Source organism: Bos indicus x Bos taurus, chromosome 17, assembly GCF_003369695.1.
Source record: "Bos indicus x Bos taurus breed Angus x Brahman F1 hybrid chromosome 17, Bos_hybrid_MaternalHap_v2.0, whole genome shotgun sequence".
NCBI classification, from domain to species: domain Eukaryota; kingdom Metazoa; phylum Chordata; class Mammalia; order Artiodactyla; family Bovidae; genus Bos; species Bos indicus x Bos taurus.
Genome location: NC_040092.1, coordinates 58274468 through 58301701, shown reverse-complemented (window position 1 = coordinate 58301701; position 27234 = coordinate 58274468). Strand labels below are relative to the sequence as shown.

The 27234-nt window shown below is 36.8% G+C and overlaps 1 protein-coding gene across 1 annotated transcript in view; it reads right to left on the bottom strand.

Annotated features, from left to right (window-relative positions):
* Positions 1-27234, bottom strand: part of SMARCA5 (SWI/SNF related, matrix associated, actin dependent regulator of chromatin, subfamily a, member 5) — a 38898-nt gene that overhangs the window by 5199 nt on the left and 6465 nt on the right. Inside the window, exons 3-20 of the mRNA XM_027567429.1 lie at positions 24307-24473; positions 22223-22323; positions 20426-20526; positions 19466-19645; positions 18014-18169; positions 17784-17915; positions 15582-15650; positions 12877-12986; positions 9663-9889; positions 7985-8106; positions 7755-7907; positions 6401-6533; positions 3333-3481; positions 3022-3141; positions 1824-1934; positions 1369-1482; positions 1065-1187; positions 206-338 (exon numbers count right to left, since the gene is read on the bottom strand). Of these exons, the coding sequence (XP_027423230.1) occupies positions 206-338; positions 1065-1187; positions 1369-1482; positions 1824-1934; positions 3022-3141; positions 3333-3481; positions 6401-6533; positions 7755-7907; positions 7985-8106; positions 9663-9889; positions 12877-12986; positions 15582-15650; positions 17784-17915; positions 18014-18169; positions 19466-19645; positions 20426-20526; positions 22223-22323; positions 24307-24473 (2401 nt within the window). The remainder of the gene's footprint in view (positions 1-205; positions 339-1064; positions 1188-1368; positions 1483-1823; positions 1935-3021; positions 3142-3332; positions 3482-6400; positions 6534-7754; positions 7908-7984; positions 8107-9662; positions 9890-12876; positions 12987-15581; positions 15651-17783; positions 17916-18013; positions 18170-19465; positions 19646-20425; positions 20527-22222; positions 22324-24306; positions 24474-27234) is intronic.

Below are 27234 nucleotides of genomic sequence, written 5' to 3'. Positions count from 1 at the left end.
CAAACCTAGGTCTTCTGCATTGCAGGCACATTCTTTACCATCTGAGCCACCAGGGAAGCCCACATGCCTCATGTGTGGCCAAAAAAAAATTTTTTAATTAAGCAAACAAATACATCATTCAGAGTTAGTTAAGAAAATCTCAACTTTCCAACAGCCCTCCAAAAGCCCGAGAACATTCTTACACCTATTAAAATAACAGAAGTACCTGAGTATTCAATGACTTCTTCTGGAGTTTTTCCTTCTACTTCTCTTGCTATATTTTCAATATCATCACGACCCCACTTCTCATTAGCTTTGATAAACTGGTTAAAATCTCTCTTATTCCAATTGGTAAATCCCTTCAAAGCAAAAGAAACAAAGCATATCATCACTGAGCTTGGGGGAAAAGCTATTAAAACTTTATCAATCCTGCTAAGTATTACAGAAAACTTTCAGCTGCTCTGAGTTCTAAGTTATTTTAAAGTAACTATTCATATACATAGATGTGCACTTTAGCAATACATCATATACATTACTCAGACAGCCAAGCAACGAAGTCTGAGTGGGAGAGTAAGAAATGCTGCCCAAAAAAGTGACATTTTCACTGCACTTTCAAGGAGAACTTGTCAGGAGGAATGAACGTGAAGAGCAAACATATAAACCAAGTGGCAAAACGAAGTAATAATAAAGCTTTAAAGGTAGGTTAGAGCTAGATTCTCAAAGGCCTTGATTGACCTAAAGGATGTTTAAAAAAAGTACCAAGCAGATACTTGTAATTGAGGACAACGACGTAGTAAAAATGAGAAGACCCACAGGAAAGGGAAGGTGGGAGTGCTGCAAGAAAGGTGATCAAAGATACTGACGCTACAACAATAGATTTGGTGCGAATCTATCGTCTTCTCTTCCACCTCCACAACTCATGACAAGCACAACGCAGCATATGCCCATACACCCATGCTTCATCTTCTCCAATTATTCCACTTCTGAAAGCAAAAACTTCACTTCTTTTGTTTATCCCCACAGAACCTAACAGGGTACCTTACAAAATAACCATTACTAAATCTGGTTTTGGTTGAAAGCTATACCTGCGTCAGAAGCTTCTCTTTCTCCTCTAACTCTTCATCATTAAGGGGCTCGGCTTCATCAATTTTCAGCTGTTCTTCCTTTTGTGCCTGTGCTGCATTTGGTAGGTCAGGATTTCGAGGGACCTAAAAATATACATATTTTTTCTATGTCATCGGCCAATATATTTCAGGAAATATGTGATGAACTAAACTCTTAACCAACTACATGAAATTTTACAAGTTTTAATCCAAGAAAATACATTGATATCATGCATTTAGTAAGTTAAAACAAATGAGATTAGTTACAAAGTGTTACTTCTGTTACCTTGTAACCAATTGTTTTTCTGTAATATAGAATTTCTTTTTCCAATAATTCAAATAGACGTGGAGGAAAGAACTGGAAATCCTGAACATTGGGTTGCTTTGGAGGTCGAGGAGCCTAAAAAAAAAAAAAAAAAGCATTGTTTGTAAAAACAAACAAACAAAATAAACCTTTTTTGCTTTAAATCTATCTGAAATCTTTTTGCACTCTATAATACCATGACAGCCAATTCTCCGAGCAACTGAATGCACCTTCCATAATATTTAACAAACATCAAGCAAATTTTAAATGCTTACATTTAAAATTAACTTTTAAAAACTTTCAACAAAAGCTGAAGGAGGTACACTGGAAGAAACCACCCAAAATTTAATTCTCAATCTGATTTTACTGCAAGAATATAAGAAGAAAAATAATTTGCATTTCCAATATTTTTAGGTATTTGTGCTCTGTCAACTCACCTTGGGTGCTTTAGGTTCACTGACTCGAAGAGCTTCCCTGAAATAGGCATCGACAGCATAGTTGGCTTTTCTTTCTCGTTTAGGAGGCTCAATCCACTCTGTGAATGCAATCTAGCCCATGGGAAATAATTCAAATCACCAACTTTTATTTTACAGTCACAAATCTTACACGAATGCAACTCCTACTGTGTACATCAATATGACTTACTTATAAATGCAGATATTCATAACACCCTAGACTATATGAGGCTAAGGACTAATGCAATTAATACACAAGAGGATGTCTGCTGCTGCCAAGTCGCTTCAGTCATGTCCGACTCTGTGCGACCCCATGGACTGCAGCCTACCAGGCTTCTCCGTCCATGGGATTCTCCAGGCAAGAACACCGGAGTGGGTTGCCATTTCCTTCTCCAATGCATCAAAGTGGAAAGTGAAAGTGAAGTCACTCAGTCGTGTTTGACTCTTAGCGACCCCATGGACTGCAGCCTACCAGGCTCCTTCATCCATGAGATTTTCCGAGCAACAGTACTGGAGTGGGGTGCCATTGCCTTCTCCAGAGGATGTCTAGTGAATAGCATAAACATTCAGTAATTACTTCCTGACCAAATTAATGATAATTGGGTGAAAAAAAGAAATGCTACAGATGGTATGCTAGAACTAAAATTAGGAGAGAAATGTAGATAAATATTTAGCCTAGAAAAAATTCAGAGGATATAAATGCCTAAATGTTAAAAGGGAAATCATTAGGTAGAATTATTTTCCTTCTGCCCTGCAGGTATTTTCTAATTTCACTATATAATATCAATTAGGAAGGAAATAGCAATTTAGAAATTAGGAACTTCATCCCTTTAATAATTAATAGCCAATTCTGCTTAGGGGGGAAAAAAAAAACAAAAACCTAAGAATGTTGTGACAAATTTTATTTTTGGCAATAGTTTTAATTTCCAAATATCCCAAATTACTATAATCATCCCACACAATATACTTTACTGTAACAGTATACATAAAATTTTAAAACATTTCAGCATTTACCAACTGAAAATTTGGCATTAAATTTAACACACAAATGAAAATAATTTAGATGTGAGTAAATAGAAACGACTGCTGTTTGAGATAAGGCATCACACCTAACACTTAAATTCCAATTTTCAAGTAAAATATTAAGTCTTAAAGTAACCAAAATCTCTTTATAAATTACCTTTTGTTTTTCTCTATAATCTTCTCCTTCAAAGTTATAAACACTCGACTCTGTATCCATTGTGAAATTTCTAAGTGAGCTTTCACCCATCTTGGAGAGCTTTTCATTCATCTCTGCAGTCTAAGGAAACAAAAGAAACATCTTTGTAGATTTGAGAATTTTATAAAAGCACAAGAACTATAATCAAAATGAATTGGACTTTATAGAACATAACTTCTGTGGAAGTAAAAGTGTAACTTACATAGCTGTTTCCTCAGTTCTGGTTTAAAATATTTTATATACTAGAAATAATCATTTAATCTGCATCTCACCTTCTTTGCACCTCTTTCCAAAATCCCATCAATATCCTCATCAGTAATCTCACTCTCCTTTGAGGCAAACACGTGTGTTGCCCCATGCCTTATCATTTGAAGCATTTCATCTTTCCCAATTTTGTTCAGATTCTGATCCACAAGTCTCCCTGAAAAAAGATGTTGATGTGTAATGTTAATTAAACTTCTGGAATTTTAAATGTTAGATAAAAGCCCACATAATTTTACCTCAAACATTAATCATTTCTGTTTATTCACATTTGATAATTTTCACTTTTACATAAAATGCCAAATTTTAAGTTGTTAATATTTAAAATATTTCTTAAAGCTTACATGTTATGTAATGAAGTCTACTGAATACCATCTCAATAAAATATATTCTCGTGTGAGAATAACAGTAATTTGGGATATCTGAAAATCCAATTACCAAAACCTAGATGAGAGTATTATAAACACCGGAAGTTTCTGATAAGCAGAAACTGATTAGTATTATTACTAATAATCCCAAATCAGCCTTTTCTACTTAGAAAATGAAGTACAAAAACCTTCTTCACATTGCCAAACTTCTAGAACTATTCACATATACTTGTGTTTCAATTTTCCTACTTCAACCAACTTGTAACGAGTGGATAAAGATGCAAGGTGTTTTCTGGGGCCTTAAATCCTTGTATCATGGTTTTAGGTCCCTCACAGAATACACCATCAAATATCTGTGACTTTCAAAGTTAAGACACATCTTCAGTACAAAGAATATGATTATTGAAAGCTATCTCAATGCTACAAAAATGTTCTTAGGCTTACAGGAATTACTTTCCTGTTGGTGTGAAGGAACTTTTCAGACTTAAGTACTTCTATGTATTTCCTTATTTTTTATTATATCCCTTAGTACACCAAACACAGCCCAGAGGCATACACCGAAGGCTTGCTGTTTGACTAGTATGTCTATAAATGGGATTAACAAAGCTACTAGCACAAATTTGTTCCAAAATTTGCCCTAGAAAAACCCAAAATCAAAAGACTGTTTTTCTCAGCTGATTGTAAAAGAATGTTTTTTAACCTTTAAAAAAAAGAAAAAAAAAAAGGTGTTTCAGAGATGAAAATAACTGCCAACAAGAACCACAAGGCAGATGTCTTTCTAAAACCATGGATGAATGTGAGGACCATTATATCACTCGTGAGAAATTTCACTGTTTGGCAGGCCCCAGAAGTCCCCAGAGACTTTCTTAATTAAACATTTCACTGTAATAATTTATACAGCTTTTGATACCCTAGATGAGTCACTTCCTAGCTGTATACATGATAGACAAGCAACTCACTTCTATCTCTGATGCCAACCTCCAGCTGGCATGAAGACTAAAGAATACTCTGTATTTAAATATTGAACACATCGCCTGGTACAAAATAAGCCTGTTAAGCAATTATTAACAAAAATAACTAACAGTATTCAATCATGTATTGTCTTTATGTATACGACACACGGCTAACTCTATGGATGGCATTCAATTCAGTTCAGTTCAGTCATGTCCGACTCTTTGTGACCACAACGACTGCAGCACGCCAGGCCTCCCTGTCCATCACCAACTCCCAGAGTTTACTCAAACTCATGTCCATTAAATCACTGATGCCATCCAACCATCTCATCCTCTGTCACCCCATTCTCCTCCTGCCTTCAATCTTTCTCAGCATGAGGGGCTTTTCAAATGAGTCAGGCCTTTGCATCAGGTGGCTGAAGTACTGGAGTTTCAGCTTCAGCATCAGTCCTTCCAGTGAACACCCAGGGCTGATCTCCTTTAGGATGGACTGGTTGGATCTCCCTGCAGTCCAAGGGACTCTCAAGAGTCTGCTCCAACACCACAGTTCAAAAGCATCAATTCTTCAGCGCTCAGCCTTCTTTATAGAGTCCAGCTCTCACTCTCACATCCACACATGACTACTGGAAAAACCATAGCTTTGCCTAGACGGAAAAGGAATGTCTCTGCTTTTTAACATGCTGTCTAGGTTTGTCATTGCTTTTCTTCCAAGGAGTAAATGTCTTAATTTCATGGCTGCAGTCACCATCTGCAGTGATTTTAGAGCCCAAGAAAATAAAGTCTCTCACTATTTCCACTGTTTCCTCACCTATCTGCCATGAAGTGATGGCACATTAAGGGATATCAAAGAAATGTAACACTCCCTTCCTTACATGGCGCCTAAGACCCTGGATGACGAAACCAAATAAACGGAGCCACCAATAGAGAACATATAGCCCCCCTGGCAGCCCAGAGGTTAGGGTTCTGGGCTTTCACTTCTCGCCCTGGGCTCAATCCCTGGTTGGGGAACTGAGACTCCACAAACTACATGGCCAAAAAAAAAAGTTCTGATGTACAGAATTTTCTAATTTCAACAAAGTCCATTTGGACTTCCCTGGTGGCTCAGACAGTAAAGAGTCTGCCTGAAGTCCAGGAGAGTCAGGTTTGATCCCTAGGTTGGGAAGATCCCCTGGAGAAGGGAATGGCTACCCACTCCAGTATTCTCGCCTGGAGACTGCAAGGGCAGAGAGCCTGGCGGGTTGGTCCATGGGGTCACCAAGAGCTGGACAGGACTGAGCGACTAACACAACACGACAGTATACCTCTTGGCTTCAGGGACAGAGAAAATGTATTTGGCCACAATACAATTTGCGAGGGAAAGACACCACCGTGGGCCAAAGGTTGAGGGTTTGTTTTCACTTTTAGATTTTACATATCCCATCACTAAAAGATCTATCTCAAGCTTCATGAAAACACAAATGTCTTCCTTGAAAGCTCATGTGGCACGAGAACCTGAAGTTCCCTTCCATTCATCCAAAATAAAATCTCACTCTCACTTTCTAGTCCTACTTACATAAATGTTTATTCTGCGTCTCACTCTCACTCAATTACAAACCTTGAAAGTAAGAACACTGGTTGGTTTCAGTCACCTTTGTATTCTCAGCACTAAGAACAACGCCGGGCATCTGTGGCTGTTCAATAAATAATTTTGAACTAGAAAATCCAGGGGGAAAGTGCTATCAATTCAACTTGGTAAATGTTTAAAGTCCTAAGGCTCACCCTGCTGGATGACGATTGAATCCAGTCTGAGTTTCATCTCAGCACGCTCCACTATTCTTTCTTCTACAGTGTTATCGGTTATGAAGCGAAACACTCTGACTGTCTTGGTCTGTCCAATTCTATGTGCTCGGTCCTAGGAAAATAACTAGGTTACTTTGAATCCAGTTGAAAATTCACATAAATAACATTTGAATGTGTATCTTGAGAAACAAAATGAAAATATTCTCAAGTACAATATGGTTTTAAAAATATGAAACAAAACACTGATGAGTTCATATTCATTAGCATTTCATTAACAGTTCCTAGTCTCAGTTTCAATCAAATTTATCAGTTATCTCACAAGAAATCCTTCCAGAAGTATAGAACATGTTGAATCTGTGAGGAACTACCATATTAATTTTACTAGGTTAATGGAAATAAAATATACATCATGTCTTCAGACAACACAGACAAAATTATAATCTTTAAGTATGACAATAAAACTTTTTTTAAAATTTTTTAAGTTTAAATTCAAAATGTTTTTCTACTAAATCAAATCTAAATTTTCACAATAATTAGGGAGGAAAAGTGACATAAATAAACTCCACAAACAATATAAAACTCCTAGTCTAAACAGTACCCAATCAACTACATATAAGAAGTCAAACTAATTTGAATTCCATTTTCTGTTTCACTTGTTAAGTTCAGAAAACACATTCTTATAAAGCATCCCTATTTCTAATTGATGGATTTCCCCCGGCCACCTTTACAAAGAGTCACAGGATGAAAGTGGCCAACAAGAAAAGATATAAACACCACACGTCAAGTTATTAGCAGTACCAACTTACAAACTTTTATGTTTTGCTATTACTCTATAGATCCATAAGTTTTCTCAACATAAGAACGTTTCTCTTGATCTGGCCAAGATACTCAAGATGCATGGGCCTAAAATTTTAAACATCAAACGTGGCAGGCAGTTTAGCAGCTCCCCAAACCTGTTTACCATCCCTCCAAGACACAACTATAGTATCAGTTACCAACTCCTTCGCAGTAAGTTATACTATGTGATTGAGTGCTGGCCAATCGAAGTGGGGACACTGTCAGTTCTGACCCATGAAAAATTCCCTGGGCAATTCCCAGTTTTCTCTCCTGATGAAAAGGATATAACAGGACTCTAAGGTCCTAAGATATGGCAGATGTAAGATGGAAATACCCTGATTTAGATGGATGATCACTTGCAAAACACCCTCAGTGAACTATTAGGTCAGAGAAAATACAATTCTATTGGATTCAGTCACTGACATTTGTAGACTGCCCATTAGCTCACTTTAACTGAAACATCTATTAAGCACGGAGTATATTTGTTGTCTCTTACCATAGCCTGAAGATCTACTTGGGGATTCCAATCTGAGTCATACAAAATCACAACATCAGCAGTAGCAAGATTGATGCCAAGACCACCAGCTCGTGTGCTTAACATAAAAACAAATTTTGTGCTGTTTGGTTCATTGTACGCATTGATGGACTCCTAATGACATAAAATAAAAGTCAGAAAAGCATTTTATCTGATAATTTTGTAACCTCTGCTCCCCAGATTTTACTCACTTGTCTCTCATCATGGGGTGTCTGTCCATCCAACCTACAGTACTCATAATTCCTCCACATGCAATAATCTTCCAAAATATCCAATACCCTGGTCATCTGACTGAAGATCAGTACTCGCGAACCTGTTGGCAAATGTAACAGACCATTATCAGAAGGTTCAGAAGTAAAAAAAAAAAAAAAAAGTATTTAAATTTACTGCTAGCCAAAACCAAGACTAACCAATTACCCCTTCATTCCAGGTAATGTAGTTACAAGGATAAAACTACACATTATTATTCAAGTCAGTCACTCCCCACATTTTTCCCATCAAGGCACAAACAGAAAAGGGCAGTATTTATAAAACACACTAAGGTAAACAAGAAAGGCTATCTGCCTCTGGCCTGGGAAATCTTGCCATCCCAAAGACATCTTTATATCCCACATACTTAAAAATAACCCTCCACCACAACAACCCTTCCCTGTGCAAGGCCCAGGCATCCCTTGACACACACCCAGTACCCTGACTTCACGCAAGTTCTGAAGACCCACTCCAGATGGAAGGACCATCCAGCTGTGCCTAACACCTGCACCATCATCCTTCATTTAGGCCACAACGCAAATTATCCAATACTCCCATTTCTTTAGCCAGCTGCACAATGCCTTCAGTAGGATATGAGACGACCAGTGGATCATTTTGGAAAATAATTATGAAACTACCTTGTCTCAGAATCTGAGGCTGATACTCTGCTCATGTTCCACGTTCTCATGCCCTAAATGCGCAAGGATGCTCAGCAGTCTCCTACCCACTCCTTGCCACCCTTCCCTGCACTCAAGTTTCTTCAGTTACTCAACTTTTAAGGAAAGTATTTTAGAAAATACATTTCCCAAGAAAGGTATAAAAGGAAAACAAATTCACTGACAACTCTAACAATGTTTTCAACAGTCAATATCCTAAAACAGAGTTATCTACTGGTACAATTATCATTCTTATCAAAATATACAGAGAAACACAAATGGAGAAATTTGAAACCTGTGTACTTCATTTTATAGAATGAAAAATTTGTTCATGAAATGCCTTGATATCTGGGATACGGTTCAAGAGTCCAAAAGGAGGAAACAGGTGCAGTACAGATGAAAACAAGCTGTGCCACTAGCTTACAACTGCTGAAGCTGGCTTCATACTAAACTCGCTCTACACTCATGTAATTTAAATAGATCTGTACACATACTCATTTTCATATAAAAAGTTAGCATATTATAAATAAAACTGTTTTGGGTCCATGCATATAATGTTTAATTAAATTAAAAATACACATAAATAACTGAAGAACACCACTATGAACACACCACCACCATCTATCAAAGGCTCTGTGAACTGTATATGAGTGGGAAGGGCACTCTTGGCATATTATAACCAAAAAAATGGTATTTCTAGGGAAGTGTATAGAAAATGAGAATTTCCCCTCAAAAATCCAGTGAGTTTGACTGCCCTAACTACAGTTCACTTTCTAAAAAATTTGAGGCTTAAAACTGGGGGATTGGCAGGGTGGGGTGTGAAGCTCAGATTAATGCACAGGAGTTTTTCAATGTCCCAAACTTCAACTTTACAAAGTGCCAGTGCAGGGGAGCTCCCTCACTTTAACATCACAATCTTAAAAGTTTCCACTACTTCTTCGTTTGATACCAGTAACAGAGGTACCTTGTTCTTTTAATTTAGGGAGCAGCTTGTCTAACACCACCATTTTGCCACTGTTGGTAACCAGATGCATGTCCGTTGTGTAAGGAGGACCCGGTTCAGCCCCATCAAAGAGATAGGGGTGGTTACAGCACTTCCTCAACTGCATCAGAATGTTCAATAGCCGCATTTTGTCCATCTTCCCTGCAGAGTTCAGTATATCTATATCCTTCATCAATATCCGAGTATACCTAGTGAAAAGAAAACATTTTAAAGAAAAACATCGATGGCTCAAATGTTCCTGGATGGGTCCCTGGCATTTTATATACTTAAGCCCATCTCAACCCCAAAATACCCATATGAAACAACACATCAACTTCTAATGTGCGCTTAGGAGTGTACCACCCGAACTTCTTTTTTCTTGTTTCTCTTTACTGTTCCCCCTCCCCACCTTCAGTGTCCTAATGTGCACCTATAATGCTTGGGCCTAGAGTCCCAAAAGAGTAAATTCATCTTCTTGGGATGAACTGAAACAAAACTATAATGATACAACATTTTTAAGTAATAATAAAGCCAAATTTTAAATATAAGTTTTAAACATAATTTTAATCTGTAGTCTTTCCCAAAAGAAGAATGCTACTATTCCATTATTATTCAATGTGGCCAAGGTAGCATTTGGGTAAGGAGGAAGTAAGAATTATGAGAGCATAAGGCATGATGATGAAAACAAAATTAATACAACAGCTTTAAATGTAAGTTAAAGTACATGGGCTGAGGGGAAAGAAGGGGGTAGTTAAGGTAAGGCTGGATTATGAAAAGCCTTGACTGTATACACTAGAAAGTTAGACATTATCCTAAAGGAAAGAGTGAGTGAAGTTGCTCAGTCGTGTCCGACTCTTTGCGACCCCGTGGACTGTAGCCCACCAGGCTCCTCCATCCATGGGATTCTCCAGGCAAGAGTACTGGAGTGGGCTGCCATTTCCTTCTCCAGGGGATCTTCCCAACCCAGGGATTGAACCCAGGTCTCCTGCACTGCAGGCAGACGCTTTAACCTCTGAGCCACCAGGGAAGCCCAAAGGAAAGAGTAATCTGTCCAAATACCAAAGTTTCAGGACCCTGAATCCTCTGAGCAACAACTTAAATAACCAAAGCCATCTATGCTTAACAACTCCAATTAGGAGGCACAAAATATTCAAGGCAGACCTTTCCAGCACAATTCTAATGTAAAATTCACCAATGTGGTTATAAACTAAAAAAAAAGTTGCTTTACCTCAGCACCGATTCATGTCTTAATTCTGTATTTTAGAGCCACATAAGACAGGCCTAACTCTTTGCTACTCTATTAAAACCTTTCAAAATTTTTGAGGACATTTAAAACGGGCTGCCTTTTGCCCACTTCTTTGCCTTTTATCTTTTCTGTCCTTTTACCAACAACTCCAGCCCCTTGAAAATACTTATCAACGTTGAGCACTGAACTGAACATACTTGAGATGCATAAGAACAGAGTGGCTAATTATTTCCCTCCTCTGAACACTTTAGTCAGCAGTTTCTAGCCTTTTAAGATTTCATACACCCATAAAACTTAAAAAAGGAAAACAGAAAAAACAAAAATAACATAAATTTACAAGGTTTACAACTTCCTTCAGTGCAGTTCAGTTCAGTGGCTCAGTAGTGTCCGACTCTTTGCGACCCCATGAATTGCAGCACTCCAGGCCTCCCTGTCCATCACCATCTCCTGGAGTTCACTCAAACTCACGTCCATAGAGTCAGATGCCATCCAGCCATCTCATCCTCTCTCGTCCCCTTTTGTCCTCCTGCCCCCAATCCCTCCCAGCATCAGAGTCTTTTCCAATGAGTCAACTCTTCGCATGAGGTGGCCAAAGTACTGGAGTTTCAGCCTTAGCATCATTCCTTCCAAAGAACACCCACGGCTGATCTTTAGAATGGACTGGTTGGATCTCCTTGCAGTCCAAGGGACTCTCAAGAGACTTCTCCAACACCACAGTTCAAAAGCATCAATTCTTCAGCACTCAGCTTTCTTCAGTCCAACTCTCACATCCATACATGACCACTGGAAAAACCATAGCCTTGACTAGATGGACCTTTGTTGGCAAAGTAATGTCTCTGCTTTTCAATATGCTATCTAGGTTGGTCATCACTTTCCTTCCAAGGAGTAAGCGCCTTTTAATTTCATGGCTGCAGTCACCATCTGCAGTGATCTGGGACCCGTTTCCACTGTTTCCCCATCTATTTGCCATGAAGTGATGGGACCAGATGCCATGATCTTCGTTTTCTGAATGTTGAGCTTTAAGCCAACTTTTTCACTCTCCACTCTCACTTTCATCAAGAGGCTCTTTAGTTGCTCTTCACTTTCTGCCATAAGGGTGGTGTCATCTGTATATCTGAGGTTATTGATATTTCTCTCGGAAATCTAGATTCCAGCTTGTGCTTCTTCCAGCCCAGCGTTTCTCATGATGTACTCTGCATATGAGTTAAATAAGCAGGGTGACAATATACAGCCTTGACAAACTCCTTTTCCTATTTGGAACCAGTCTGTTGTTCCATTCCAGTTCTAACTGTTGCTTCCTGACCTGCATACAGGTTTCTCAAGAGGCAGGTCAGGTGGTCTGGTATTCCCATCTCTTTCAGAATTTTCCACAGTTTATTATGATACAACTTTCTTAGTATGCCCTATTTAGGTGCTTTCAAAATAGCTACCATGTGTCATTACTGTAATTTCACAAAAGGACATTTTAATCTAACCTAAAATAAAACATCAGCTCAAAATGGACTTATAAACTAAATAAATATAGCTTTCTGAGATAAGAGAAAGCACTTAAGTTTTCTCAGACTTCTACCATCTCTGACTTCATCAGGGACTAGCATGAGCCCATGGGCCAGTATTTATGACCCAGAAGGTTAACCACATGTCTCAAGTCTGTGCCACCATGGTTTCTTTTTTAAAAACCCATGTAGAGGGCTTTACATCCATCTCTGTTAAATGCCAAGCTTAACTTTTGAATTCATAAACTTCCCAAGCTGATTCTGTCATCTTTAAGAAAGACTTTGTATCATAAATTTGATTAGGAAGTCCTAGGTTCTACATCTGGGAAACTGTTCAGGCTGAGTGCAAACCAGCAAACTGAATTCCTTGACAATACAAATACAAAAGCAAAATACAAATGAAAGTTAGTGAAGAATTAAAAGGATGATCTCAAAAACATCTCAAAACACATACCATTCCCTTTGCATTTTGCTGAGACCCACATAGATTTTTACTTCCTTCTTTGGAGGTAAACTCTTTTCAACATCAGCCTTAATTCGACGGAGGAGGAATGGACGCAAAACCTTCAAAGAGCAGAAAGAAATGGAGATGACCTTTACTGGTAACGTAAGTAATATTTCAGGATCTTAAAAGCATCCATTAAATACACAGAAATGTGCCTTCTTGAATATCAAAAGATTCTTAGGACTTCTCCCTTCCAAATATATAATTTATTATTACAGGCTTCCCAAAGAGTATATTAAGATGACTATTCAATATATAATAAGTAAACACTTGATACACTTGTCATAAAGTGTAAAAAACAATAGTAAATTTTAAAGATATTGTCAACATTCACTGCCTTTCAAATTTAAAACCAGTCACTTAAGAAAAGGCTAGGTCCACATTATGATGTCATCATATTCCCTAATTTATCTTTTTCTTATGGAAGTAGACAATACAACCTTCCCAGTCACTATCCCCCTGCCTTTCTTCCCAAAGGTGACCAATATTCAGTTTTTAACGTCATACATAAGTTTTGATGGTTTTTAACTTTATTTATATATAAAGACTCATAGTATATGCCCAATTTATATCTGGTTTCTTTTATACAATATTATATTTGTGAGACATACCCCTGTTGTATATAGGTAATTAATTTTCATAAAATAATTGTAAGACAGGTATAAAGCAAAAGATATCCTTTTATTTTTATCTTCCTTTCTATTTACCACTAGCTTATAAAAATGTGATCAAACAACAAAAATTGATGAGAAAAACAATAAGCAACACTTCTCGAATATCATCACGTAAGGAAGCTAGTGGAGCCCAACCAAAAGCTGGCACCAACTGCCAGCCACGTGAGTGAGGACCTTCGGCCCCCCTGGCCCTCTTCCAGAACTGTCCATGTACATGCAGCTGGGTAAATCCAGGTAAAATCAGCAGAGAACTCACTCAACCAACTCATAAATTCTGCAATTATTAAAAATATGCACAAGTTAGGCTTTGGTGTGGGATTTCTTGCAACTAAAGAAAACTCATTTAAAGAATTCTCTCATGCCCAAGTACACCATGTGATTGTGAATACACTCTTTCATTACAAGACACAGGAGCTACAGTGGGAATCTCAGGACAGCGTGGAGAGGCAGCTACCAGACCTGTACCCCCTGATTTGACAAGCATCTTCATGCTGCTATGTAAATAAAATAAACAAATGCCAAAACCGGGATTCTGTTGTGCTTTGGTATGCTTTACCTACATGTACCTATCTATTTATTAAGCAAAGCCTACACATTCACCCCACAACCCTCTGAACAAATACATCTAAATTGAGTGCTTACATGCTTAAATGCCATCTAAACTGAAACAAAGGTGTCTAGGAGACCATTATCTTCAAATATGTACAAAATAAAATTTCAGTACACAGAACTTTAGAGAACCTTAAAATTAATTTATATACAAATATTTGAACACTCAAAAGTTTTTAATTTTTTCCCCTTAATCAAATATGCACTTTGAGCCAGGCATTATGCTAGGGATACAAAAGCAAACGTAAGACACATCCTGCCTTTGTGTTTACAATCCAGAGGGAAAGCATTTGTAAAGGAGTCATTTCAGTAGCCTGTGCAAAGTCCCATAATGTTAGAATACTGGATTATTAAAGACAGGCTACAGAGGAGCCTCTAGGCTGGCCTCGGCCTGGGTACTCATGGAGAAGGTGACATCACCACCAAGTCTTGGCTGAAGTATTATTCGTAAAGGCAAGAAAGAGAATACTAGATGTGGAAGAAAAGATAAGCAAAGACACTGAAATTAGGACAGTGGTTACAGAACACTGACAGTGGGGTCAGCAATTTTAACAAAGTAAAGCTCGATTAAGAAGTGAAACAGAAGTTGGAGAACATTATTAACAGAAACATTACCTCTGTGGAGGAGGAGCGATTTTGTCCCACAGGACATGTTTCTAGGGCCTTGAAACATTTCTCACTGTCACAAATGAGGGCATACTACTGGCACAGAGTGAGCAGAAGTGTCCAGGATGCCGCTACTGAACAAGAAAATCACCTTCCCCATCCAAAATGTCAACACCAGTTGAGAAACCCTGAGTTAGGTCATGAAAGGCCTTGTATGTAATGCTCACATGCTTTATCCTGCTGGTCCGGGTATTATAACCTGGGGTCTGTTAGAGAAATTTCTATCTTCCTACCAACTTTCACTTGTGAATCTTCACAGGAAGGAACAAGGCTGTATTTTACAGCAAAAACATCAACTCTGTTCACACTGCACTATTAGCAGTTGCTTGTACACAATCAATTGATTTAAGAACAACAGATGGACCTTTAGCCTTTCGGAAGCAAATCTGTTAGATTCTCCTATGGCAGGAAAATACAACTAAAGCTTCCAGAACTTGTTCATATTAAGTTCTTATGCTACTTCACTGTACGTTAACCCACTGTATGTTACTTAATTAATTCACAGTTAGAATTTCACCCTAGGCTCTAAGACTTAAACTGCCATACATTACCCCCTCTTCCCATCATAAGTACTAAAGTGGGCAGATTCAAACAGATTTGACTCTAAAGCCACTGTGCTTTTTGTTAACAGAAAAGCAATATACTAATCAGTATCATTTTTCCCATTAGAAACATGCTTTTTTAACCCTACTCCAAAATACTTACCATATGAAGTCTCTCAACTAACTTTTGATCCCCAAGGCAATTATTTGTATCAAACCAGGAATCAAAGTCCTAGATTAACAAACAAAAAATACATTAAGATTAGAGTAATAGTAACTTTATGTGTGTTCAGTTGCTAAGGCGTGTCCAACTCTTTGCCATCCCATGGACGGCAGCACGCCAGGCCTCCCAGCCTTCACTCCCTCCCAGTTCGCTCAAATTTACAGCCATAATAGTAACTGCAAATACCTTATCATGCTAGGTTATATAGCATATAACAACTTCTAAATTAATTTAATATTTGAATTGTGAACTGCAAAAATCATTTAGTTCCTTTTTTTTAATGTGTGTTATTGTTAGCAATTCATTTTAGAATCATGTATTTCTTAAACATCAAGATGACAAGTTTCAAAGTGAAAAGAAAATAATTGGAGACAGTTTTGTAGATATGAAAATCAATTATTTCTGAAAAAAAAAAATATGCTTGTTTCAGAAAAATCTTAAAAGTTAAAACCACTTTACAGTTTGCTAAGATCACTCATACCTCAAACACAAGGTTTCTAGAGCAATGCCAATTTTTGTTAAACTTTCTAAAAGTAAAATTGAGAATACAGACATTTCTTTAGTGTTTGGGTAGGATTTGAAAAGGACAGTTTCCCTAGCTTTACCTCTTGAGCAAGTTTATTATATACAGCTGGCCCTTGAACAACACAGAGGTTAGGAGCACCAACACTCCATGCAACTGAAAATCCACACGTAACTTATAGTCGGCTTAACCACTGCATATCACGCAGAACTTAGTATTTACTACTGAAAAAACATTTTTGTGCATGTGGACCCACCCACTTCTATTGTTCAAGCATTAACTGTATTTGCTTTATTAGTAAACATAATCTTAGAATTGTGTCAACCAAAAGTTTTAACAGAGATTATTAAACAAATAAACACGTCAATGTGGTAAGAAAAATTATCTCAAAAACAAAAATCAAAGTAAGTAAAAGCAGAATTAAAGTAGCTGGCTGACACTGATTAAATTGCCTTTCAAGAATACAATCTTCTCAAAAAAATTTTAAAACGTAAAAATAATAAAATCTACTCTTAAAATGATCCTTACATAACACACCCAATCAAAATTAACACCTTTTTGGAACTTATTTGAATAAGCTCTTCAAAGCCACACACACACTCCAGAAATGGGAGCAAAGGTTCAAAAATGAAGTCGAACCTGACAGAAAACCAAAATTACTAATTGCATAGACTGTCAACATAATTTACACTTTAAGTACAACCAAGAGTTCAATTAATTAACTAACCATTTCTATCATCACAAATAACCTATCAAAGCTAAGGATTAGTCTCTATGCTTCTTAGACCATAAGAAAATATGGCTAGACAGACTTCACCAAATTTGAAGGCCATTCTGAGAAGAGGCCATCCTAGGGACTTAAAACTCAGGCAACAGGAAGTACCCAAATTCACTTGGGGAAGAGCCTGAGCACCGCCTTAAGAACTAAAGCAGTCCACCTAGAGCAGTGTCAGGCCAACATGACCACCCAATAAGAATGCGAATTTATGACATTCCAGAAAGAACAAGCCATGACTTCAAAAATGAGACTGAAATCAAAGGCACAAAAGTAAACTCTCAGGATGCAAACAAAACTTGGTAGGTTACAGGAGGCTAACTACCTAAAAGTGTGAAAAAGTAATGATTATCTCAAGCAGTACGAAAAGGTAGGCCAAATTATTTAATTCTTCTGGTTTTACTGAGATAAACTGACAGCTCTGGATGAGGTTTAAAGTGTACAGTGCAATGACAATGTTTAGAGAACATCCATCATTTAATACAGATATACAATTTTTGATAAACAGAAAAAATATTGTGTATATTGGATTTATTATTACTTTTAGTCATTATTTACTCTTAACAATGTTCATATATAACATGTAGCAGTGTTACATTTATCATGCTGTACATCTCAAGTACTTAATGATCTTATAAGTGGAAGATAAATAAGTACAATAAACTTTGCACCTCTTAACTGCCTTCATCCAATTCTGCTTCTCCCCTGGTTCCCACCTCTGGTAACCAAAATTCTGATCTCTTTCTATATAAGTTTGTATGTTTCTTGAAGCAGGCCAGTTCTATTTCAAAAATATTAAGTATCAAAAAACTACTCCAACCAGAAAATAATAAGAAATACTTACATCAGCTGAATTAAAGACATCTGGTAACAAAAAATTAAGAAGTGACCAAAGTTCATGCAAGTTGTTTTGAAGAGGTGTTCCAGTTAATAATAGTCGATTTGTAGTCTTGAATTCCCTCACTATTTCTGACAACTGCAAGAACCAAATTCATCATTAGAATGAATAGTCTGCATATTGATCAAATTCTAAATGAAGGCACAAATGATTTTCAAATCTAAATATCAAATTACCTTGGATTTTTCATTTTTGATCCTGTGAGCTTCATCAATAACTAAGTACCTCCAGTTAAATTTTTTAAAAACAGACTTCTCTTTAATAAGCATTTCATAAGAAGTTACACATACATCCCATTCTCCTGGTAACAAAACATCTCTGACAAAAGCAGCCTGTTTAACAAAAGAAAAAAAAAATTCCATCATGCAAAAATAAACTATACATTAAATTTACTGTTAACAAGAGCATGGGCCAGGGGCGGGGGGGCGGGGGTGGCGGAATAGTAAAAAAGAATTAAGAGTTACCTATAGTACACAAGCAGCTAGAACTAGCTCAAAGTAACTTCATTAATCCTATGTCACAGCCATGTAATAAGTAACTGACAAAATTCTTTGGTGCAGAAGTCAATAAGACTAATTCTTAAAATGTCTTATTTCCACAATTCCACTAAGTGTTGAAATTTTTTGGACACAGGTTTAGGAAAGGATAAAGAGTTTTCTGACATAAAGATACATAAGGACTAAGGACTAAAGATTAGTTTGCAGTAAGCATTTTCATTTACTTTAAGTTTATAGATCTATTAAGACATTGCTATGAATTTCCTCATTTTACAGGTGAGGAAACAAAGGCAAAGACTGGTTAAACCTCTGGGTTTCAAAGCACAGTAAGGATTCTGTAACTTAAAATACCCAAAATAGCTAAAAAGGGAGAAAAGAAATCTAGAGTCATCACTGATAGCTGAATGAAGGGAAAACAAAATTTAATACATAGTCCTTCAATACAGTATAAGTCCATTTTTTAATCCAAATTTTATGTTCTTAATAGTGTCAACTATTTCCATTGTTGGTGGTGCTATTTTAGTCGCTAAGTTGCCTAATTTTGTGACTCCATGGACTGTAACCCACAAGGCTCCTCTGTCCACAGGATCTCCAAGGCAACAATATGGAGTGGGTTGCCATTTCCTTCTCCAGGGGATCTTCCTGACTCAAGGATCAACCCATGTCTCCTGCATAGACAGGCAGATTTTACCACTGTGCCACTAGGGAAGCCCTCATTATTTCCATTTCCTCTCCCAAAAAGGATGTGTCAGCTGATCAATATTTTAACTTATTTTGATAGATATGATACCAACGTGTCAAGTTACTATTTACATTTTTACTACTTAAATTATTATGAAGAAATTGCTCTAGAATGGGAATAAAGCCTTCAATTTTATAACCACCCCCAAAAAGCAGGAGAAACAAACTATATTCTTATAGCTTTCTACAGTCTACAATTCCTTTTTCCCCAGGATGAATCTTAGCCATCAAGATAATATTCCACTTACAAATTACTAATATTTATGAAGACCAGGCTTATTATTGGGACCCTTTCTCTTCTTTTATCCCTCCTCCAGTTATCCCCTTTCCCCAAACCTAAATTCAAATTCTTTTAATATCAAAATTGTTAATGAAATATGAGAAACTTACCCTTTGTTCTTTATCCCCTATTAAACAAACAGATCTAAGTGTTGGTACCCATCTCTTGAATTCACTCATCCAGTTGTGTAATGTAGACTTAGGCACCAAAACCATATGAGGACCAGGAATGTTTCTATAGTGTTTCATGTACCCAAGAAGAGAAATTGTTTGAAGTGTCTTTCCCAGGCCCTGAAAGAGAAAATAACCACAAAGCTAGGAAACATGGAACGAAACAGACTCTTGTATTTATTATTTCCTGATTGGTACAGAAACATTTAAAAGAAAAGCTGTATGTACACCTAACAAATAGCACAATCTTGCCCTGTGTCCAGCGGACAAGTGCTATGGTATTTAACCTTCACCAGTCCGTGAGGGACGTACCATTACCCCCCACAAAGCTCAGATGCACGCTTTCCCAGGGCCACCCGGCAGAGCTAGAACTGAGACCCATTTCTTCTCACTCCATTACTTTCTCCAAACAATTGTCTTAGCACTGTAGCTAGCTATAGAGAAACTTAAAACATTCACTATAGAACTAGTAAACAGTAAACAAGATACAATGTTTTACAAGATACAACTGTACAAGGTGCCATCACAGAGAAAATATTTATTGATGACGTTCAACTAATCCCCCCTGTGTCTCACAGAAGTGGGGGGTAGGGAGCAAGGGGAGATGGCCAAATCATTATATTACAAAAGTCAACCAAAGGCACGCTTCTCAAAACATATTATTTTTAAATTTATTACACTTTCATAGATAATAATTCCTCACAATTGAAGTATATATATAGATCCCACTTAGGCAACTAAAGTGAGCTAATTATTAGTGTGACACAGGATTAGTTTGCTAACAGTCTATAGTATAATCAATAAACTGTATCTTATAAGTCTTAACTTTTATAAATCTAAATAGTGTACAAGGTTTAAATTATGAAACATGGCCTTCTACAAAAGCTACCAAACACATACCATTTCATCTGCAAGGATACCATTGATGCCGTTCTCATACAAAGAAATGAGCCAATTTAATCCTCGGACTTGATAATCTCTCAGTTTACCCCATTTTACATCTAAGAACAAAAGGAAAATGACATGCACATTTTAAAGACAAGAAATACAGGTGGGCAGCCCCTCCTTCATTTGACACTCAGAGGTTTAACTTGGGCCTACACGTTTATTTTGACTGTGCCTTCTTCACTAGGTTTTAAGAATGGGACTTTGGCAAGTTCCAAGTCAGGAAAGGTAGCTGCTGTGCTGTGGAGCAGAGAAGGAGCAGATGGATATAGAAGACAAGAAACACGATGGAAGGCATCAGAGCGCCCCAGCCACTCAGTCCTTATGTTACCATATATTGGTCCTAGAGACTCTCTGGCCTATTTCCTTTCTCAATGTCAGCGCAAGTGTTTCTAACCAAGTGTTTTCACCTTCCCTGATGACCAAAACAGAGGTTCGCTGGGGACTGTTTTTCTCTTAACAAAGGGGAAATTTAAAAAAATTAATAAAAGATTATTTTTCCTTTACCCTTCCTTACTTTGCTTTTCCAAGAGGTCCTACAAAGAGGAACAATATCGTTCAGGGTTTACATTTCCCATTCCAGAATAATTACTAAGTATATGGATCACAAATAACCCAACTTTTTAAAAAAATATATGTATATTCTATATTCCATCCCTTTTGAAAAACACTGCTCTGAGATGAAATGTTAATTAACACTAGGAAAACTGGATACACTGTAAGAATGTGAGAAAGAGACAACTCAAATACTTCAAATTTCCTTTCTCTCTGGGCCACAAATCTGGCTCTGGCCTCTAGCTTCATAGTAAGAAAACTGGGTACTCTGTAGCCAAAAGAAAAAAAAAAAATCTGGAGATACACACTTTAACCAGACTGATGCATTTCTAATCAGATCCTATCCTCCCTGAAGTTTAGTCTGCTAAGAGTTCCAGATGACAGTTAATTATAACTTCCAATCCAAATTATGAATCCTATACTACTATAAATTTTTCTTTTGCTCACAACCACTATGATCACACAAACTTGTCATCAAGTGAGAAAGAGAAAGGTCAGGAAAAAAAAAATTACTGGGCTTCAGTAAAGAAAACTGTGCCACCAGACAACCAAGATTATACATGCATGCTATGTCGCTTCAGTCATATCCGACTCTTTGCAACTTCATGGACTGTAGCCTGCCACGCTCCTCTGTCCATGGGACTCTCCTCCAAGCAAGAATACCAGAGTGGCTGCCATGCCCTCCTCCAGGGGATCTCCTGACCCAGGGATCGAACCTATGTGTCAGTCTCTTGCACTGGCAAGTGGCCTCTTTACCACTAATGCCACTTGGGAAACCCAAGATTATATATAAGTAAAACTTAAACCTGGTTAACTATGTTTTCTTTTGGAAAACCATTTATAAACTTAAAGACAAAATCAGGAGATGAGTAAAAAAAAGTCTTTAATAAGTACCTTTTCCTACACATCTTTCTTCTCTAGGGCAAATATATGGCAAATTCCATCCCCATTTTTACATACACATTCAGGAAACATCAAGCACAATGGTGATTTATGCCCTTTTGAAATACAGCATCACTATCGTAATGATATACTATGACTTCTAGCCAAAAAAGTATCTGAAGTTCATTTCACAATCAATAAATTTCAAAGATTACTTAAAATTCCCTTTATAAATTATAGCCAAGAAAAACCCCAACATTAACCAAAGGCTACAAGGGGATGTTTTAAAGAAGTTATTAAATATATATAACATACACGATGGAGAGTCTTCAAACCGAGTGCAAACATTGGTTGCTTTGGAGCTTTCTGTTAATAATTCTTCATCTTCTTCTTGCTCTGTTCTTCGGTGTCGATAGCTGCAAGTTTAAAATAAAATCAAGCGATCTGAGTCTTGGCTTTAATTACCAGCTTTCAATATAGTAGTCAAGAGGCTGACCAATATTTCACAGTATCTTAAAAGGCATGTAAATTAAGACTATAGAGTAATACCTTAGGTTAACCAGAACCTGATAAACATAAACGTGATCATCTAATTTCAATGAAATATGCAGTAAGAAAAACCTCATAGTTTATATTTTAATGTTAAGTATTTTGCTCCCACCCCAAAAATAGTTCCCCCAGAAATCACATTTTAAAAACTACAACTTTCACCAAAAGCTGCAGAATTTGCAGAACAGAGACTTAGGGTTTAAGGCAATGACTCTTTAACTAGAATTACTCGAAGCTTTTTAAATACACATGCCCAGATTTTACATCCCAACAGAGTCAGACACAGTCTCTTAAAAACTAATTTTTTGTAGCTATAATATTGCCAGATTTCTTAATCTCTAAAGGACTCAGGTTAGTAAAACTACTTACTCCCCAGTTTTCAAGTTTCCACTTATACCTGTATACTTTCAACAAATACTTTGATTTAAATTAGAAAATAGTAGATTATATTCCACTCTTGTGATCTCTAAATCTAAATTATTGCTTGATTTCTATTAAGACTACATGCTTTGTGGGAAAGATAATCAGCCTTCCCAGATAGAGAAACATGCCTCAGAAATGCAAGCAAAGGCAATAAAAATCCAAGGATTTTTTTTTTTAGTAGCTTTTTTTTTTTTTCCATATTTATCTGGCTGTTGGCTGTGGCGTGCAAGCTCTCGGTTGCGGCATGTAGGATCTAGTCTCCTGACCAGGAGTGGACCCCAGGCCCTCTGCATCTGGGGTGTGGAGTCCTAGCCACTGGACCACCTGGGAAGTCCCTAATTGCTTGTCATATGTGTTTACTTCTTGTGTTTCTCTGCATTCCAATCTTATGAAAACTTAATTCAAAGATCTACCCCTCAACCCCAAGTTACTCTCCATAAACTGAGAGAAACTTAACTTTGCCTTTTTTTTTAAAATAAAATCTCCTTCATAATATACTATCAAGATGACTGATTATTATGGTTGTTAAACTAAAGATAAAAGTTGGCATATGCTTTGTTACTTTAATTAATGGTTATTTTAAAGCAATGAGATTACCCTAAATTTGTTATTACTAACCAAACATCTTGTTAGGGCTTCCCTCATAGCTCAGTTGGTAAAGAATATGCCTACAATGCAGGAGACCCAGGTTCGATTCCTAGGTCAGGAAGATCCCCTGGAGAAGGAAATGGCAACCCACTCCAGTATTCTTGCCTGGAAAATCCCATTGACAGAGAGGAGCCTGGCAGGCTACAGTCCATGGGGTCGCAAGAGTCGGACACAACTTAGCAACTAAACCACCACCAAACATCTTAAGTTATCCAACCAGCACAAATTCTAAGAAAAAATCTATAAATTCAACATGTAAGAATTACTTTACAAATTTTGCACCACCACCTAACAATGGCATCATACAACTTGATATTTCCTTTTATATAAAGAAACTAAGCATTTAACAAAAATTTTAAGTAGACTATCATGATACAAATCACCATACGATCTATAAACAAGCACAGACTTCAGATAACAGCAGTACTCTCAATCCACCTGAGTGGTTTAGGAGACTAGAGAATGCCCCAAGTCAGATCTAAGTTCAAAGTCAGATTATTCTAATTCCTTCTAGATGATGTTAAGTAGGCCACTTAACCTTTGCATTTGTTTCCACTCCAAGGAGAAGGTAACATCTGAATTCCCTACTCAATCCATATAAAAATAAAGCATTATGCCTATTTTTATTTTATACATGTATGGCTATATCCTGCCAAGCCAACTGGGCCAAATAAATAAGAGCACTATTAACTATTTTTTTAATAAAATGATTCTGTGCTTCTAATTAAGACTATCTAAAATAAGTCTGGCTCAACTGTTAAGCATCAACTATTACTCACTCGCCAACTGAGAGCAAGTTCTGTTTCTCATCCTTTTTTATTCGTGGGCGCCCTGGTTTCATCTTCAAAGGTGAGGTTGGAGTCTTCTGAGCAGCAGGCTGAATGAAATGTGCAAACAGTTCTGTCTGCTTTAATAAATATTCAAATCTATTTGCCCGGTCAGTTTGCTGGAAGAAATGTGAAAACACATTTTATCAGAATATCAATACAAATTCAGAAATCAAAGTTTCAACATGTCTCCACACAACAATCTCAGCAATAAAAAGGAACTACTGCTACATGCAACAACATAGATGAGATTCAAAAGTAGGATACTATGTGAAAGCAAGCAAGCGTGAGACTACACGCTATACGATCCGAACTCCAAACAGCGACTTTCTATGTGAAATTCTAAGTAGTGGTTTCTCAGAGAGGAGATCTGAAGTGTCAAAGGGATGAGAGCAGGAGCAAGCGCTTGGGGGACGATAGAACTGTTCTACATTGTGACTGTACGGTGTTTACATGGCCTCAGCTATTTGCCAGAACTCACCGAATGAAAAACATACAACTACTGTGTGTCAGTGATACTTGAATGTAGCTGAAGAAAAAATATCAAATAAAAAGATAAAGACACTGCAATACAGGTGTATTTATTCAGAAGAGGGAAAAATGTTGTGCCAAATTTTAAAAAGCTATCAGGCTTGAAAAACCTCTATTAAGTTCATGAAATATTCATTAATCCTATGTAGTTCTTAGTATCTTTTCTTATTTTTATATCTAACATCTGCGGCTTTGAGTGTTTCCTATTATCACACAAAAAGAATGGAAGACCAAAAAAACTTAAAACCTTGAAATCAAGTTCTTTTAAAAATAAACAATGGAAATCTAGAGCCTTTAGACAACAGACTTTTTACAGACACATCAATAATTTGATTTTAAATAAGGAGAAACAAGAAGACAAGAGTTCAATAAACAGAGAAGCCAGTTACTCAGTATCTCTACCTATGTTTAAAATGTCAACTTTACAATAAAACATTTTACCTAGCAAACACCAGAGGTAGTCTAATGTGCTTTTTAAATGAAAACATAATTTTTAAACATCACACACATGTAAAACCGAAGCCCAATTTGATACTGAAGGCACACGGTGACAGTGCCTTCACACTGGACCACACACGTAGCCCAATCCATACCACTAACAACAGGCTGTCAATACGTTTCTCCTTAGGAATGTCCTACCAATGACAAGCTTCAGTTTCTGTTTTAAAGTACTAACCTGAGATCCATATATACGTATTTTGCACAATTTCATTTTCAAATACATACATAGTAAAAGAAAAACCAAAAACATGCAATGAGAAGATCATGCTATTTAAAAAAGACTATTCTATTATTGTAATTATGTTTGGATCAAGATAAATAAGCTCCGGAAATAAATTCAGATAGGTGAGAGTGTAAGATATTTTAAAGCAAAAGTTACTCTACAGTACTCAAATCACTGAATATATATTCTCTTCTTTAAAAACATTTTCAAATCAACGTTTTCTTCTTAAATGTCTTTTCAATTCAAAAAATACTTTTGTGTGCAGACCAGAAAAAGTATTTTGTTTCTCTATGAAGTTTTCATTATAGTACAATATTGAAAATAAAACATAACAAGTAAATTATGAAGACTGTCAGAAAACAAAAACTCAGAAGTAAAAACACACAGTAAGAACACATGGAAGTGTGAATAGCACCAGATTTTAAATTTTAAGCAGGATGATTAGGAAAATGGCAACAGAAATGATGTTTCACAGAGAAGGGAGTAGTCCTCCCAATTCTTAGACCTTATCACACCTCTTTACTGCTCAAGATCCTTTAATGGTTCTAGATGTCTTAAGATGGTATTTTTTCAAACTGTGGTTCATGATCCATTAGATCAGAAATATCCAGAATCTTTGTTATCTTCTACAAGGTCAAGTCTGAGACTACTATCTTAAAGAACAAAGCATAAACTTCACCAGAGCTCTACAAAAGATTTCATAATTTCCAAAATTCTCTCACTGATTCAAGTAGTGTGGAGTTACAAACTGTTGCAAAAAAAACAAGGAGTTTAGAACATTTACAGAGTAAGCTTTCAGTGGAACTGTAGCAAAGGTTTAAGGGGATTAACAGGCAAAGACCTCATTGCTTGAAAAATGAAAAGGTTAAGATAAAAATGACGAAAGGTGTAAAGAAAATGAACCTATCTACAAAACAGACAGAGATCTGACTTGTGGTTGCCAAGGCAGAGGAGGGGAGGAGAGGGATGCACTGAGAATTTGGAGTTGATAGTTGCACGTATTACATTTAAAGTGGATAAACATCAAAGGTCCTACTGTGTAACACAGGGAACTGTATCCAACTTCCCTCAAATAAACCATAACAGAAAAGAATATCTAAAAGACTGTATATATATGTTAAACTGAATCACTCTTCTGTATAGCAGAGATAGACACATTATAAATCAACTATACTTCAATTAAAATAAGAGGTATAAGGAGAAAAACTACTTTCTAAAGAGCAGAAACAGTAAGATCAAGAACCCCCCCCAAAAAAATGTATCGTAAAATTAAAGCAAAGGTTAAAATCAATAGCCTTGGAAAAAGCATTTTTCTCTAAGAAAATGACCAGAATAGTAGAAGCCATACATGTTTGGAAATAAATTGATGATGGGCCTGCAATTCTTTATGGAGGAAGACTGAAAGTGAGAAAGTGACAGAAAAGTAGAAACTTAATCAGAGCGGCAAAGTCTTAGAATGGCTAAATAGGATTGTTAGAAATAACAGTGAAAGCCAAAGAAAGTGAAAACCATAAATTTATTCCAGTACCAATCAGTGTAATTACTTTAGTTTTCTCAAGCAGTACTTGGCATCTTGGGTTCAAGAATGAAAAGTGACTATCAAGACTTATCTATGAATAGGTCTA